The sequence below is a fragment of the Musca domestica genome, unplaced genomic scaffold, assembly GCF_030504385.1.
Source record: "Musca domestica strain aabys unplaced genomic scaffold, Musca_domestica.polishedcontigs.V.1.1 18, whole genome shotgun sequence".
Taxonomy (NCBI): domain Eukaryota; kingdom Metazoa; phylum Arthropoda; class Insecta; order Diptera; family Muscidae; genus Musca; species Musca domestica.
The window spans coordinates 7,990,374-8,006,807 of NW_026712238.1; the positions used below are offsets into that span (position 1 = coordinate 7,990,374).

Below are 16,434 nucleotides of genomic sequence, written 5' to 3' on the forward strand. Positions count from 1 at the left end.
CTACCATGCTGTGTTTCCATACATTTTTAAATGGAAAATGCTTTGCTCGGAAAGTTGGGAGGTAAACACTAATGCTCTGTTCCAGAACCTGCAAGAATCAACCAGTTTTTTAATATCACAAAGATAAACAGAGATAAATCGATGTGAAAACTTCAAAATTCTTGTTGTTCTGGGACAGTGCATAAAGGTGCAGATGTAATTATTCACTGTTCCAGAATTACAAGAATGTAAATAATTTTACTGCCATAACCGATTTCCCATTTGTAATATTGAAACAAAATGGCAAAACTAGTAGATTCCTGCAGGTTCTGGAACAGAGCATTACGTTTCAAAACTGAACTTTCCGGGCAATGTCTTTTCCATTTAAAAATATATGGGTACACAGCATATTTTCGATGACTTAAGCCAAAAAAGACTGGCTAAAATTGAATTTGCACCCAACTGGGCGCGTATTGTCACAACGACTGGAACAGACCAAATATTTTGTTCCAGTGACCCTGTTCGCCGGTCAATGGCTTACTTTTCATGTTCCCAAATTTCGGAATCAACATCAATGCAAATGTTAAATATTCAAAAAAGCAGAAAAATTCACATGAATATTGCATCCTTTGAACATTATTCTACATTCCGATGATGATGTTAAAAAAGGACCCGCGTGCATATTCCCGATTTTAGAAACCAACAGCAAAGCATATTGTAAAATCTTCTCTGAATTTAATTTAATAACCAAACAAAAAAAAAAATAAAATTTGTCGCCGTTGAAAAAAATTGAAAATTGACATCGACGTTTATAAAATTTAAAAAAAATGCCGGCTTTGTTGTTTATTTGAAATTCAAACATTTTTCAATTTCTTTAGATTTGAATCAGACCTATAATTTTCGATCTTTTATTGTGGTTTAAATAGAATCGTTATCCGGGGATAAAAATGCTATAGTATAACAAGCATTGGATAGAAAACAATGAAAATTATGGAAAACATTTGAAACTGTCACTAACATCGCTGTTTGAAGAATGTCGAATGTCATATCGAAAGAAAAGAAAGAATTTTTTCAAAAAGGGGAACAATTGTGAAATTGAATTATAATATAATCCCATCATGTTTTTACAAGCGGAAACAGGTTAGAGCCTATTTAACGGTTCAGAGCAAATCCATGTAATGCATTTAATTTAACATGGGTATAAATAAATGTCCAATTTGAGAAAAAAAATGAAAAAATCTATTTAGGACCAAAGAAAGTTTTTCAAACAATATGTTGAATTGAAAGAGGCTTTTTGAGTTGTGAAACGTATTGTCCAGAAATATGAGAAAGTTTATGTTGAATAACGGCTGACATTGGTGAAAAAATTGGTTTGCTATTACGGCAACGTGCATGGAAGGACACCGATGCTGTTAAACCAAGCTAGGGATTGCAACTCAACTTTACTAAAAGATGTTGATTTTAAACGAATTTCGTGAGGAATTGGAATTCTCAAAATATCTTCTCCAAGCTTGACGAAAAAATACAGAATGTTGGTATGAAATACTCTCTTATTATGCGTTCAAAATGTTTAAAATTTGACACCGATAATCAATATAATTGGAGAAACACGATTTAGTTATAGTTTCTGTATGTTTTCCTCTATTTGTTCTCCTGGGTGTCCTACAATATCAAGATAGCAAGGATGCCCATCTAATTTGCGTCTACTGTAATGCTACTGTCAATTTCAATTTGACGTGTTGTGTTTTATTTCCCATTTTTAATGTAATTTGGGACTTTTGTCCTCACAATTGAAAAACTTACGTTGTCCTACTTCAGAGAATGCCGTTGGTGCGAAAAGAAGCGGCTGCAAAACTCAAAACGGCCAAAATTAATTACTTCACTTGTCCTCATTTACTGGACCTTTGGGTTATCGAACAAAATTTTGTAATCACATCTAATTTGTACAAAGTACAACCAACTCTTGCGTTATCCTACATACCTAATGATATAAATTATTGAAGAACATTCGCATGATAGTATTTATGGATATGCCGTATTTATCTTAGGTAAATACGCAATGAACGTTTAAAAACATTTATTTTTCTATCGCTTTATTTTGATCTATTTTCATTTTTAAATGTGAGACATCATCATAGGCCACTTTGTGTGCAGAAAAGAGATGATTTTTTAGTCTGAAGTTAACAAGGCAAATATTTATAATTTATGGCAGCTACAAGACAAAAATTTTAAATAACTTACAGGTGTGGTTTCAGGAATGTCTTTTCACACATGTAACAACTATACCGATGACCAGAATGTACCTTGTATAAATGATCCTGTAAACGTTTACGTGTCTGGAATGCTTTCGAACAGGTGGAACATTCGAATTGTTTCTCGCCAGTGTGAATAAATGTATGATCGACTAGATGCTGTCGTTGTCGGAAGGCAGCTTTACAGTCTTCATACTCGCATACAAATGGTTTTTCATCGCGATGCATACGAGAATGTAGAATAAGCTGGGATCGTCGAGCAAATTTTTTATCACATTGCGGGCATTCGACTTTCTTGCCGAAATGCAATGTCTGGTGGGTGGTAAGAATATTTTTCTGTCGAAAACATTTTCCGCAAACCTCACACTTAAAGGGTTTTACATCACTGTGGATATTGTAGTGTGATTCAATATCATAGATGCGATCAAAGGCTCGATCTAAAAAGTAAAATAAGACAACATCAGTTCAGATTTAAATGTAATTCTCCCATACATACCACAGTGCTGACATTGATATGACTTTTTCACTTTTCCATTTTCATCTAGCACGGTTGTAACAACATAAGTATTAGTGGATGGGCCAGAATTTTGGGTATTGGAACGCATTTTTGGCTCAGAAGTTGTAGCATGCAACTCTTTGTTTAAGGTTTGTTGTATAAGTTTGTAAATATCTTCATCCTCATTCCCATTGTCGTCTCCATTGTCTTCCTGATAGACGTATGTATTATTTTCGTTCTCTACTTCTTTTGCCGTGCTTGATTCTGATTGCGAATCATCTTGCTCACCATCGTTTCCTTCATATTCAAAATTTATTATTTCTTGTTCATCGTTATATTTATCCTTGTTTTCCATCGGTAACGATGTATCATCATCCTCCTGTGACCACGTTTCTGTAACGTCCATATGTGCGTTGTATTCGTCTTCTTCTATAACATTATCCACTGAATTGTTTTCATGGTGATCGGTGCCTTCATTGGATTCCGTTGCATAACCATTTTCATTTATTGGTAATGTCAGTAGCAGCTCATCTTCTTCTTCCTGTTTGGGTTCCTGATTCAATTGCATATCTGCAGATTCCTTAGTTGACGATACTACTGCAACGTATACGTTGTTTCTGACATCTTTAGTCACACTCGGTAGGTTATTGCTCTCGAGAACTGGCTTTGGGTTATCACATTCTGTGGGGAATTGGGTCTTCCAATACTCATCGGCATCCTTGCACTGTTCATGGAAATCCTGAAATTCGGCTAATTTATTAAAGCATGCCGCACAGAGATTTGTTGGATCTGTGGACTTTTGTTTGCGAATAAGATTCTTCAATTGTAATTCTTGTTCCACATATTTCAGGATTGCCCGTGTCATTTTTATTGGTTCGTGACCAATACTTTGCAAGCAAATTCGGCAATTATTAAAAAGATCCATGCTGCTCTGGATTTATTTAAATAACCGCTGTTTTGTTATTTATTTCCTGATGTAATTTCGCCCACTTGTGCCTTGCAGGTTTACACGGCATCTACATTAGGGTTATGTAGGTCGAGTTCAGTTCTAGTCGACGGCTAGTGAATAATCGATGTATGTGCAGTCGGCACCGTAAGCGGTATGCTATGTTCCCACGACATCTGCTGATCAGATTTTTTTTCGATGATAAGCGGTGAGCGCTTTCCTTCGTGTATATATTCGTTAGTCTGTGCCACTGTAACGGGAAATTGCATATGTAGTTTCTCATATTGATGCAGTCCACAAATATCGGTACCGTCCCCTTTAAGGTATTTAAGGCACGAATCCCCATACATTTATTTTTAAGGGTTTTTTAAAGGTTTTCGTTACCTCGAGTTGGAGGCTTTTTAAAGTTTGGCCTGACCTTTTTCTTTTTTTTAATATTGTAGGACATTTGAAAACGGTCACCCAGGAGGCAAATTTATAGCTGATCGTTCTATAATTAGCTAAAGGTTTTTCTTGCAAAAAAATCTAATTTAAATAAAAAACGAAGTATACCTTTTAAGCACTAAAAAGAAAGGTATAAATTACCTTCATCTGCAGGCCAATTTGGCGCCATTATTGTTTGTATCGACATTTGTAATTGCTTTAAACTGGGCTTTACCGTCTTCACCTGACCCAGGGCCAAATAATAGCACACCTGTAGCACCAAAAAGAACACCTTCAAATACTCTTTCTGATGTGGATTCGCAATACTATTGTCAATTATGGCCCCAGCCGAATTGAGCAGTGCCAGTACATCGTTGGTTTTACGTTCTATCATTAGGATCATTGCCCGTGACAGCAGAAAGAGCACCTTTAAATATGTGGCACTTGACTCATCGGCTGATTCTGCACCAACCGCAAGCAGCTCTGAAGCTAGAGTGTATTCCTTGTCATTTGCATGTAGTTGGGACAATTGCAGCAGCAGTTTACAATGCCAATAGACATTGTTTTGTGACAATTCGATTGCCTTTCGCAGCATAGCCTTGGCCAGGGGAACCTGATCGATTTGTTTGTACAGTTCGGCCAGCATTGATGCGGTATCAAATTTAACATCGTCAAAATTTAATAATGACTCGGACAATTTCCACGCCTTTTCCAAGTGTTCCCGGGCCTTGTCGATGTTATGGGTGTACGTCATAAGTATCTGGCCCATTTGCAGATGGGTGCGTGCCTCTACTTTCGATGGTGGATTGAACGTAAACAAAGCTTGTAGACATTGTATACACCTCTTGATGTTCGGTGGCTGTGACGTGCGAAAATATTCCGCCAGGCCCAGTAATGAAATATAACTATTCGGCTAGAGGAACTATCGGGACTAGGTACGGCTGTTTCTTTTATCTGGCGTCTTTAGTTCATTCAATTCTGTTGGGGTTTCTTGTGTTTTAGTTCCATTGCCTTATTTTTAAATTCTTATAGCATGTTTCCATTGGAAACCGAACAACGTTGTTCGCTCTCAGAATTAAGTACACGAATTAACCCGTTCATACGGCACGATTCGTAATTCATAGTAAAATAATTCCTTTTTTCAAAAATTTTGTTTTTTGATTTTAATGGGAATTTATACGAAAATCCATGAAATTCTCACTAATATGAATAGAAGAAATTATTGTTTTCCTCCCAAAGATTTATTATATCATTAATTTTACAATTTTCATTCACGATTTCAACTTTTTGTGTAAATGTTGACATTTTGAACACATTTTTGTGTTTTTCCATTTTTAAATTCTGCTGGAGAGACACTTGTCAAACATTTTTTCTGCCGATAGAAACATTTTGAAAATGTTGCCTCTTTTGTTTGCGTTTTCTGTGGAAATTTCAACTCGTGGACCAAATGCGTACCCCGAAAGAGAGAGAAAACAAAATCTACTTTCGTTTGAATGTACATACGCCATTCAACATTGTAGTTTTCATTCATAATTTTCAGTCTTCCCAAAAATTTTTAAAATTTCATGAAATTTTTATATTTTTAATTTTTAAATGTCATAATTTATTTTTTCGATAAATACTCTCATTTGTTAGGGATGGGACATATTTTTTCGTTGTTCTGAGAGTGATTTGATTTGAACAACGTACAAATATGAGTGTTCGCTCAGGAAATTTTGTGTGAAGAATTAGGTAGTTTTTTCATAGTTAAGGGTCAAACAACGAATAGAGAGCGAATCAAGTGCAGTGGAAGCTCCACATTATTCTGTTTCAGAACTGCAAAAGTGTACAACTTTTTACTAAGATACCCGTCGACGAAATGTTTTTTACATATGTGGTGTGAAATTTTCTACATGTTGAAGTTACACATATCGTGTGATATATGGTCGTCATTTCAGTTGTGAAATTCATGAGTGATATTCATGACTTTTTCGATCACTGTGTGCCCTATTTTCATCGGAAAAATAGATGATCTGTTCCAGAAACTGCAAGAATCTATTAAATTTGCAATTTTTCGATATCATAAAGGAAGAATCGGTTAGCGTAGTAAAAATGTTTGCATTCCAGCAGTTCTGGAACAGTCCAATAATTTAATAAAAAAAAAAATATATATATATACCGAAACCGAGCACATATTATCCGTGTGTTTTTTTATCACTCATACTTGTTTTTATTCCCATTGATTACAATAGATCTGTTCCAGAACCAAGGTTCTGGTATCCAGATCCGGAACCTCGGTTATCGTAGTAAACATTCTTTCTTTCTGAAACAGATATATATATATATATATATATATATATATATATATATATCTGGATCTGGATACCAGAACCTTGGTTCTGGAACAGATCTATTGTAATCAATGGGAATAAAAACAAGTATGAGTGATAAAAAAACACACGGATAATATGTGCTCGGTTTCAAAGAAAACCGAATTTTTTTCGATATCAAGGAGGTAAAATTGTTTATTATAACAGTCTTGCAGTTGTCAAACGGACCAACAATTGACTGCAAAGATGTAAAAACATTCCGTCTGATATTGCCTTAATAAACGGGAATTGAACGCGATTTTCCAACACTGTCAACTGAGTGTAGGTTTATATAAATCGAGTTTTAAAATGCATAAAAACGAAGTAATCGATTATATGCAGTCATTATACCGCCAAAAAGGGCTGCTAAAGTAATATCAATTTACACCTTTCTTTTTAGTGCTTAAAAGGTATATTTCGTTTTTTATATTAAATTTGATATTTTTGCAAAAAAATAAACTTTTGCTAAATATAGAAGGCTCAGCTTTAAATTTGCCCCTGGGTGACCATATTCAAATGTCCTACAACATTTTGAAAAAACAAGTAAAAATGTCAGGCCGAAAGCCTCCAACTCGAGGAAATATATGGGAACTAAATATTCGTGCCTTAAATACCTTAAAGGGGACGGTACCGATATTTGTGGACTGCATCAATATGAGAAACTACATATGCAATTTCCCGTTACAGTGGCACAGACTAACGAATATATACACGAAGGAAAGCGCTCACCGCTTATCATCGAAAAAAAATCTGATCAGCAGATGTCGTGGGAACATAGCATACCGCTTACGGTGCCGACTGCACATACATCGATTATTCACTAGCCGTCGACTAGAACTGAACTCGACCTACATAACCCTAATGTAGATGCCGTGTAAACCTGCAAGGCACAAGTGGGCGAAATTACATCAGGAAATAAATAACAAAACAGCGGTTATTTAAATAAATCCAGAGCAGCATGGATCTTTTTAATAATTGCCGAATTTGCTTGCAAAGTATTGGTCACGAACCAATAAAAATGACACGGGCAATCCTGAAATATGTGGAACAAGAATTACAATTGAAGAATCTTATTCGCAAACAAAAGTCCACAGATCCAACAAATCTCTGTGCGGCATGCTTTAATAAATTAGCCGAATTTCAGGATTTCCATGAACAGTGCAAGGATGCCGATGAGTATTGGAAGACCCAATTCCCCACAGAATGTGATAACCCAAAGCCAGTTCTCGAGAGCAATAACCTACCGAGTGTGACTAAAGATGTCAGAAACAACGTATACGTTGCAGTAGTATCGTCAACTAAGGAATCTGCAGATATGCAATTGAATCAGGAACCCAAACAGGAAGAAGAAGATGAGCTGCTACTGACATTACCAATAAATGAAAATGGTTATGCAACGGAATCCAATGAAGGCACCGATCACCATGAAAACAATTCAGTGGATAATGTTATAGAAGAAGACGAATACAACGCACATATGGACGTTACAGAAACGTGGTCACAGGAGGATGATGATACATCGTTACCGATGGAAAACAAGGATAAATATAACGATGAACAAGAAATAATAAATTTTGAATATGAAGGAAACGATGGTGAGCAAGATGATTCGCAATCAGAATCAAGCACGGCAAAAGAAGTAGAGAACGAAAATAATACATACGTCTATCAGGAAGACAATGGAGACGACAATGGGAATGAGGATGAAGATATTTACAAACTTATACAACAAACCTTAAACAAAGAGTTGCATGCTACAACTTCTGAGCCAAAAATGCGTTCCAATACCCAAAATTCTGGCCCATCCACTAATACTTATGTTGTTACAACCGTGCTAGATGAAAATGGAAAAGTGAAAAAGTCGTATCAATGTCAGCACTGTGGTATGTATGGGAGAATTACATTTAAATCTGAACTGATGTTGTCTTATTTTACTTTTTAGATCGAGCCTTTGATCGCATCTATGATATTGAATCACACTACAATATCCACAGTGATGTAAAACCCTTTAAGTGTGAGGTTTGCGGAAAATGTTTTCGGCAGAAAAATATTCTTACCACCCACCAGACATTACATTTCGGCAAGAAAGTCGAATGCCCGCAATGTGATAAAAAATTTGCTCGACGATCCCAGCTTATTCTACATTCTCGTATGCATCGCGATGAAAAACCATTTGTATGCGAGTATGAAGACTGTAAAGCTGCCTTCCGACAACGACAGCATCTAGTCGATCATACATTTATTCACACTGGCGAGAAACAATTCGAATGTTCCACCTGTTCGAAAGCATTCCAGACACGTAAACGTTTACAGGATCATTTGTACAAGGTACATTCTGGTCATCGGTATAGTTGTTACATGTGTGAAAAGACATTCCTGAAACCACACCTGTAAGTTATTTAAAATTTTTGTCTTGTACCTGCCATAAATTATAAATATTTGCCTTGTTAATTTCAGACTAAAAAATCATCTCTTTTCTGCACACAAAGTGGCCTATGATGATGTCTCACATTTAAAAATGAAAAGAGATCAAAATAAAGCGATAGAAAAATAAATGTTTTTAAACGTTCATTGCGTATTTACCTAAGATAAATACGGCATATCCATAAATACTATCATGCGAATGTTCTTCAATAATTTATATCATTAGGTATGTAGGATAACGCAAGAGTTGGTTGTACTTTGTACAAATTAGATGTGATTACAAAATTTTGTTCGATAACCCAAAGGTCCAGTAAATGAGGACAAGTGAAGTAATTAATTTTGGCCGTTTTGAGTTTTGCAGCCGCTTCTTTTCGCACCAACGGCGTTCTCTGAAGTAGGACAACTTAAGTTTTTCAATTGTGAGGACAAAATTCCCAAATTACATTAAAAATGGGAAATAAAACACAACACGTCAAATTGAAATTGACAGTAGCATTACAGTAGATGCAAGACATCCTTGCTATCTTGATATTGTAGGACACCCAGGAGAACAAATAGAGGAAAACATACAGAAACTATAACTAAATCGTGTTTCTCCAATTATATTGATTATCGGTGTCAAATTTTAAACATTTTGAACGCATAATAAGAGAGTCTTTCATACCAACATTCTGTATTTTTTCGCCAAGCTTGGAGAAGATATTTTGAGAATTCCAATTCCTCACGAAATTCGCTTAAAATCAACATCTTTTAGTAAAGTTGAGTTGCAATCCCTAGCTTGGTTTAACAGCATCGGTGTCCTTCCTGCACGTTGCCGTAATAGCAAACCAATTTTTTCACCAATGTCAGCCGTTATTCAACATAAACTTTCTCATATTTCTGGACAATACGTTTCACAACTCAAAAAGCCTCTTTCAATTCAACATCTTGTTTGAAAAACTTTCTTTGGTTCTAAATAGATGGCGCAAAGGAATTTTTTCATTTTTTTCTCAAATTGGACATTTATTTATACCCATGTTAAATTAAATGCATTACATGGATTTGCTCTGAACCGTTAAATCGGCTCTAACCTGTTTCCGCTTGTAAAAACATGATGGGATTATATTATAATTCAATTTCACAATTGTTCCCCTTTTTGAAAATTTTCAAATATATTTCTGTCATTCTTCTCTTTCGATATGACATTCTTCAAACAGCGATGTTAGTGACAGTTTTAAATGTTTTCCATAATTCTCATTGTTTTCTTTCCAATGCTTGTCGTACTATAGTATTTTTATCCCCGAAAAACGATTTTTTTAAACCACAATAAAAGATCGAAAATTATAGGTCTGATTCAAATCTAAAGAAATTGAAAAATGTTTAAATTTCAAATAAACAACAAAGCCGGCATTTTTTTTTTTAATTTTTATCAACGTCGATGTCAATTTTCAATTTTTTTTAACGGCGACTAATTTTTATTTTTGATTTTTTTTCTGTTTGGTTGTAAAATTAAATTGAGAGAAGATTTTACAATTTGCTTTGCTGTTGGTTTCTAAAATCGGAAATCGGGAATATGTAAAACCAGTGAGACTTTCGCCAAAAATTTGATATGTGCACCTGGGTCCTTTTCTAACATCATCATCGGCGATTCAACGGATACAATATTTATTTGTGCATTTTTGAATATTTAACATTTGCATTGATGTTGATTCCGACATTTGGAAACGTGGAAAATAAGCCATTGGCCAAAAGTTGACCTCGAACGGGTACACTGGAAAAAAGGGTCCGTGTTTATCATCGTCTATGTCAAAAACTTTTTTCGACGAGAAAAATTTTAATTTTTTTATTTTCTCCATTATTATTGCCAAGGGACCGGAATAAAAATACATTTTCGCTTTGAAATTATGGTTTTTGATTGCAGTGGATTCGAAGCAAAACTTCCTGGGCGAACATCCGTAAACATCCCATTTTAGATATTTGATCATCCTGTAACTTGTCTTTTAAATATTGGTCTTCTATTTGGAGTAGCTGTCAATGTTGGTTAACACATATCTTCGAGGGATTATAGATATATTTTTGGAATTTGCAGGTTAAGGCCAGTCCAAGTACAGATACAAAATTCCTTTTTTATCTGATCATCATATATTCTGTGCCGCGCCACTTTTGTCGTTTCACTACTGATTGATGGATAAGTGTGGTTCTTTTTAGTTTTTATACCCTCCAAATAAATATTAATAAGTGTAAAATTATAAGTCGATTTAGATACGTTCATCTGTCTGTCTGTAGGTGTATTTGTCCGTCCTCCTGTTTGTTGTAATCACGCTATATTTCGAACAAATTGCTATCTTTCGAACTAATTGAGATAGAAGGCTATTGTTTCAAATTGTTTCACCGTTTTTCAAAAACTCCATTTGTTAATTTCTGTATTTTTCGTTGTCATCAGTTCATGTACACCTAAATCTTATTATGCAATAGTTTTGAAGTGTCACATATCCTCGACATGTTGATATTTTTAACATTTTAGAATTGAGTGACTTCAATATTTTTACTCATAACTCTGAAACGAAATGGACATCTGCTGATCACATTTTTTCGATGATAAGCGGTGAGCGCTTTCCTTCGTCTATATATTCGTTGGTCTGTGCCACTGTAGCGGGAAATTGCATGTGTAGTTTCTCATATTGATGCAGCCCACAAACATCGGTACCGTCCCCTTTCAGGTATTTAAGGCACGAATATTTAGTTCCCATATATTTCCTCGAGTTGGAGGCTTTCGGCCTGACATTTTTACTTGTTTTTTCAAAATGTTGTAGGACATTTGAATATGGTCACCCAGGGGCAAATTTAAAGCTGAGCCTTCTATATTTAGCAAAAGTTTATTTTTTTGCAAAAACATCAAATTTAATATAAAAAACGAAATATACCTTTTAAGCACTAAAAAGAAAGGTGTAAATTGATATTACTTTAGCAGCCCTTTTTGGCGGTATAATGACTGCATATAATCGATAACTTCTTTTTTTATGCATTTTAAAGCTCGACTTATATAAACCTATACTCAGTTGACGGAATGTTTTTATAGCATGTTTCCATTGGAAACCGAACAACGTTGTTCGCTCTCAGAATTAGGTACACGAATTAACCCGTTCATACGGCACGATTCGTAATTTATAGTAAAGTAATTCCTTTTTTCAAAAATTTTGTTTGTGGATTTTAATGGGAATTTATACGAAAATACATGAAATTCTCACTAATATGAATAGAAGAAATTATTGTTTTCCTCCCAAAGATTTATTATATCATTAATTTTACAATTTTCATTCAAGTTTTCAGCTTTTTGTGTAAATGTTGACATTTTGAACAAATGTTTGTGTTTTTCCATTTTTAATTTCTGCTGGAGAGACACTTGTCAAACATTTTTTCTGCCGATAGAAACATTTTGAAAATATTGCCTCTTTTGTTTGCAGTTGTCTGTGGAAAATTTAACTCGTGGACCAAATGCGTACCTCGAATGAGAGAGAAAACAAAATTTCCTTTCGTTTGAATGTACATACGCCATTCAACATTGTAGTTTTCATTCATAATTTTCAGTCTTCCCAAAAATTTTTAAATTTCATCAATTTTTTCTATTTTTAATTGTTAAATGTCATAATCTATTTTTTCGATAAATGCCCTCATTTGTTAGGGATGGGACATATTTTTTCGTTGTTCTGAGAGTGATTTGATTTGAACAACTTACAAATATGAGTGTTCGCTCAGGAAATTTTGTGTGAAGAATTAGGTAGTTTTTTCATAGTTAAGGGTCGAACAACGAATAGAGAGCGAATCAAGTGCAGTGGAAACGCCACATTACATCTTTGCAGATGAATTGTTGGTCCGTTTGACAACTGCAAGACTGTTATAATAAACAATTTTACCTCCTTGATATCGAAAAAAAATTCGGTTTTCTTTGAAACCGAGCACATATTATCCGTGTGTTTTTTTATCACTCATACTTGTTTTTATTCCCATTGATTACAATAGATCTGTTCCAGAACTACATGTTTACTACGATAACCAAGGTTCTGGTATCCAGATCCGGAGCCTCGGTTATCGTAGTAAACATTCTTTGTAGTTCTGAAACAGATATATATATATATATATATATATATATATATATATATATATATATATATATATATATATTTTTTTTTTTTTTTTTTTTTTTTTATTAAATTATTGGACTGTTCCAGAACTGCTGGAATGCAAACATTTTTACTACGCTAACCGATTCTTCCTTTATGATATCGAAAAATTGCAAATTTAATAGATTCTTGCAGTTTCTGGAACAGATCATCTATTTTTCCGATGAAAATAGGGCACACAGTGATCGAAAAAGTCATGAATATCACTCATGAATTTCACAACTGAAATGACGACCATATATCACACGATATGTGTAACTTCAACATGTAGAAAATTTCACACCACATATGTAAAAAACATTTCGTCGACGGGTTTCTTCGTAAAAAGTTGTACACTTTTGCAGTTCTGAAACAGAATAAGAATTTAAAAATAAGGCAATGGAACTAAAACACAAGAAACCCCAACAGAATTGAATGAACTAAAGACGCCAGATAAAAGAAACAGCCGTACCTAGTCCCGATAGTTCCTCTAGCCGAATAGTTCCCTTGAACTAGTTTGTTCCGGAACGACACAACCCTAGCTCTAGGCCAAAAGAAAACTTGTTTACATCAGGAGATCACAAATCGTAAATTTAAGGATATTTTGTTAAATAAGATGAGCTTGCAACCGGCTAGCACTTCACAGACAGCAACGACATCACAGGACGCTTGTTATATTTCATTACTGGGCCTGGCGGAATATTTTCGCACGTCACAGCCACCGAACATCAAGAGGTGTATACAATGTCTACAAGCTTTGTTTACGTTCAATCCACCATCGAAAGTAGAGGCACGCACCCATCTGCAAATGGGCCAGATACTTATGACGTACACCCATAACATCGACAAGGCCCGGGAACACTTGGAAAAGGCGTGGAAATTGTCCGAGTCATTATTAAATTTTGACGATGTTAAATTTGATACCGCATCAATGCTGGCCGAACTGTACAAACAAATCGATCAGGTTCCCCTGGCCAAGGCTATGCTGCGAAAGGCAATCGAATTGTCACAAAACAATGTCTATTGGCATTGTAAACTGCTGCTGCAATTGTCCCAACTACATGCAAATGACAAGGAATACACTCTAGCTTCAGAGCTGCTTGCGGTTGGTGCAGAATCAGCCGATGAGTCAAGTGCCACATATTTAAAGGTGCTCTTTCTGCTGTCACGAGCAATGATCCTAATGATAGAACGTAAAACCAACGATGTACTGGCACTGCTCAATTCGGCTGGGGCCATAATTGACAATAGTATTGCGAATCCACATCAGAAAGAGTATTTGAAGGTGTTCTTTTTGGTGCTACAGGTGTGCTATTATTTGGCCCTGGGTCAGGTGAAGACGGTAAAGCCCAGTTTAAAGCAATTACAAATGTCTATACAAACAATAATGGCGCCAAATTGGCCTGCAGATGAAGGTAAGATAAATGGCACCTCTTTTTAATTTTCAAAGCAAATAATCCTCAATATTATTTTTTTAGTTATTTTCGGACAAAATCCCTTGGACATGTTTGTATGGCTGCCCAAGGAACAGCTTTACGTTCTGGTTTATTTGGTAACCGTGTCACACTCAATGATGGCCGGCTACATGGATAAAGCCCAAAAGTACACCGAAAAAGCACTAACACAAATCGAAAAGCTAAAAAGCCAAGACGACAAACCAATATTATCGGTCTTCAAAGTCATCTTGCTGGAACACATTGTAATGTGCCGACTAGTTATGGGAAACCGTGAGTTGGCCATACGCGAAATAGCCATATGCCGAGACGTGTGTATGTCTTCCGGTCCCAAAGGTCAATTAATGCGTAGACATTCGGCCCAGCTGCACTGTCTGGTGGGTCTCTATGCCATGTCCACAAGTTTCTTTGAACATGCCGAGCGACAATTTCTTACCTGTGTAACAGAAACGAGTGAGAGAGATTTGAAATTATTTGCAAATCTCAATTTGGCTATTATATATTTACGAACGAAGCGCGACAAAGATTTGAAACAGATATTAGATGCCGTCTCAACGGAAAATACTCATACGTATAGCTCGCAGGCGTTAATGGGAGGATTTTATTATGTACAGGGTCTACATGCTTTTCACAAAGCCAGTTTTCATGAGGCCAAGTAAGTGGAGTGCTTTCTCTAATCGAGTTTAAATGAGGCATTTGATTTTTTTTCTATTTACAGGCGATTTCTACGTGAAACATTAAAAATGGCAAATGCTGAAGACTTAAATCGTCTGACGTCCTGCTCTTTGGTATTGTTGTCCCATGTTTTTCTCAGTATTGGCAATTCGAAAGAAAGTATGAACATGGTTACGCCGGCCATGCAGTTGGCTTCAAAAATTCCCGACATCCACGTCCAGCTATGGGGATCGGCCATACTCAAAGATTTGCATCGAATGTCAAAGGATGCCATACACGAAAAGGAGGCATATGCCAATCATGTCAAATATTCAGAAAATCTTATTGCCGATCAATTGCGATGTGTTCAAAGTCCACATCATGCATTGATCGATTGGTTGGATGGTCCGCCCAATACAATGTTGGCCATTACCGCACCTGAAAAGGATCAACAAATGCCTACCAATGCATTGCCATTGCCACCTGCGGATGCAAAAACAACAATGCCAGTGCAACAACCGCCTATGAATATACAAAAACAACAGCAAGCACCAGCGCAAAATATGCAATTACCCATTGCATCGACATCAACAGCTATACAATACGCAGCTACGCCTAGTGTACCACAACCAGCATCAGCGCCACCACTACATCAACCGCATATGCAATCAGTAATTGTTCCAAGCATTGCTGCAGCCCATCCCATTCCGTCGACATCGAACCAAATTCCACAAAACTTCCATAACATACAACAGGCAGTGGGGCCACAAGTCCATCAGCTACAACCGCAACAATATGGCCAATACTATTAGGATATGTAGTCATCATAGGATTAAACTGTTTTATTTTCTTTTTAAATACAGGTTATTTTTTCGTTTAGATTCTAATAAAAAAAACACTCCTCTTTTTTTAAAATTACACAAATAAAGTGGAGTTATTTCTTTTGGGGAGTTATGAAAAGCGGGTAAATTTTGATCCAAACCGGAAGCCTATTTGCCTTTTATCAGCGTTTGGTTATTCAAAATGTTGTCTACCTGTGGTTGAGGTACCAGAAGGAGTGGGCCGATGAATCCCATATTCACACCAGATCTTGTTTTGGCAGAAATATTGAGATGTGTAGAATTTGAAAGGAATCGGGGACTTTTTCACCTTTTATGAGCGTTTTTATACCTTCCACCATACATAGTATGGAGGGTATATTAAGTTCGTCATTCCATTTGTAACACCTTGAAATATAAATTCTTGACCCCAAAAATTATATATATTTTTGATCAGCATAAAATTCTATGTCAATTTAGCGATGTCCTTCCCATATAACG

At 35.8% G+C, this 16,434-nt stretch overlaps 3 protein-coding genes across 3 annotated transcripts; 2 read left to right on the plus strand and 1 right to left on the minus strand.

Annotated features, from left to right (window-relative positions):
• Positions 1–2,000: 2,000 nt before the first annotated feature.
• Positions 2,001–4,091, minus strand: LOC101887257 (zinc finger protein 510). The gene is made up of 3 exons (XM_005191661.4): positions 2,728–4,091; positions 2,221–2,668; positions 2,001–2,153 (listed from the first exon to the last, which is right to left on the minus strand). The coding sequence occupies exons 1-3, from the start codon at positions 3,650–3,652 to the stop codon at positions 2,057–2,059; spliced, it is 1,470 nt and encodes a 489-aa protein (XP_005191718.2). The 5' UTR covers positions 3,653–4,091; the 3' UTR covers positions 2,001–2,056.
• Positions 4,092–7,060: 2,969 nt separating this feature from the next.
• LOC131801860 (zinc finger protein 510-like) lies at positions 7,061–9,054 on the plus strand. Its single transcript, XM_059120914.1, has 3 exons — positions 7,061–8,327; positions 8,387–8,834; positions 8,902–9,054. Exons 1-3 carry the CDS (start codon positions 7,403–7,405, stop codon positions 8,996–8,998), a joined length of 1,470 nt encoding a protein of 489 aa, XP_058976897.1. The 5' UTR covers positions 7,061–7,402; the 3' UTR covers positions 8,999–9,054.
• A 4,251-nt stretch (positions 9,055–13,305) lies between these two features.
• LOC131800529 (MAU2 chromatid cohesion factor homolog) lies at positions 13,306–16,026 on the plus strand. Its single transcript, XM_059120915.1, has 3 exons — positions 13,306–14,422; positions 14,486–15,116; positions 15,180–16,026. The coding sequence occupies exons 1-3, from the start codon at positions 13,624–13,626 to the stop codon at positions 15,925–15,927; spliced, it is 2,178 nt and encodes a 725-aa protein (XP_058976898.1). The 5' UTR covers positions 13,306–13,623; the 3' UTR covers positions 15,928–16,026.
• Positions 16,027–16,434: the final 408 nt, after the last annotated feature.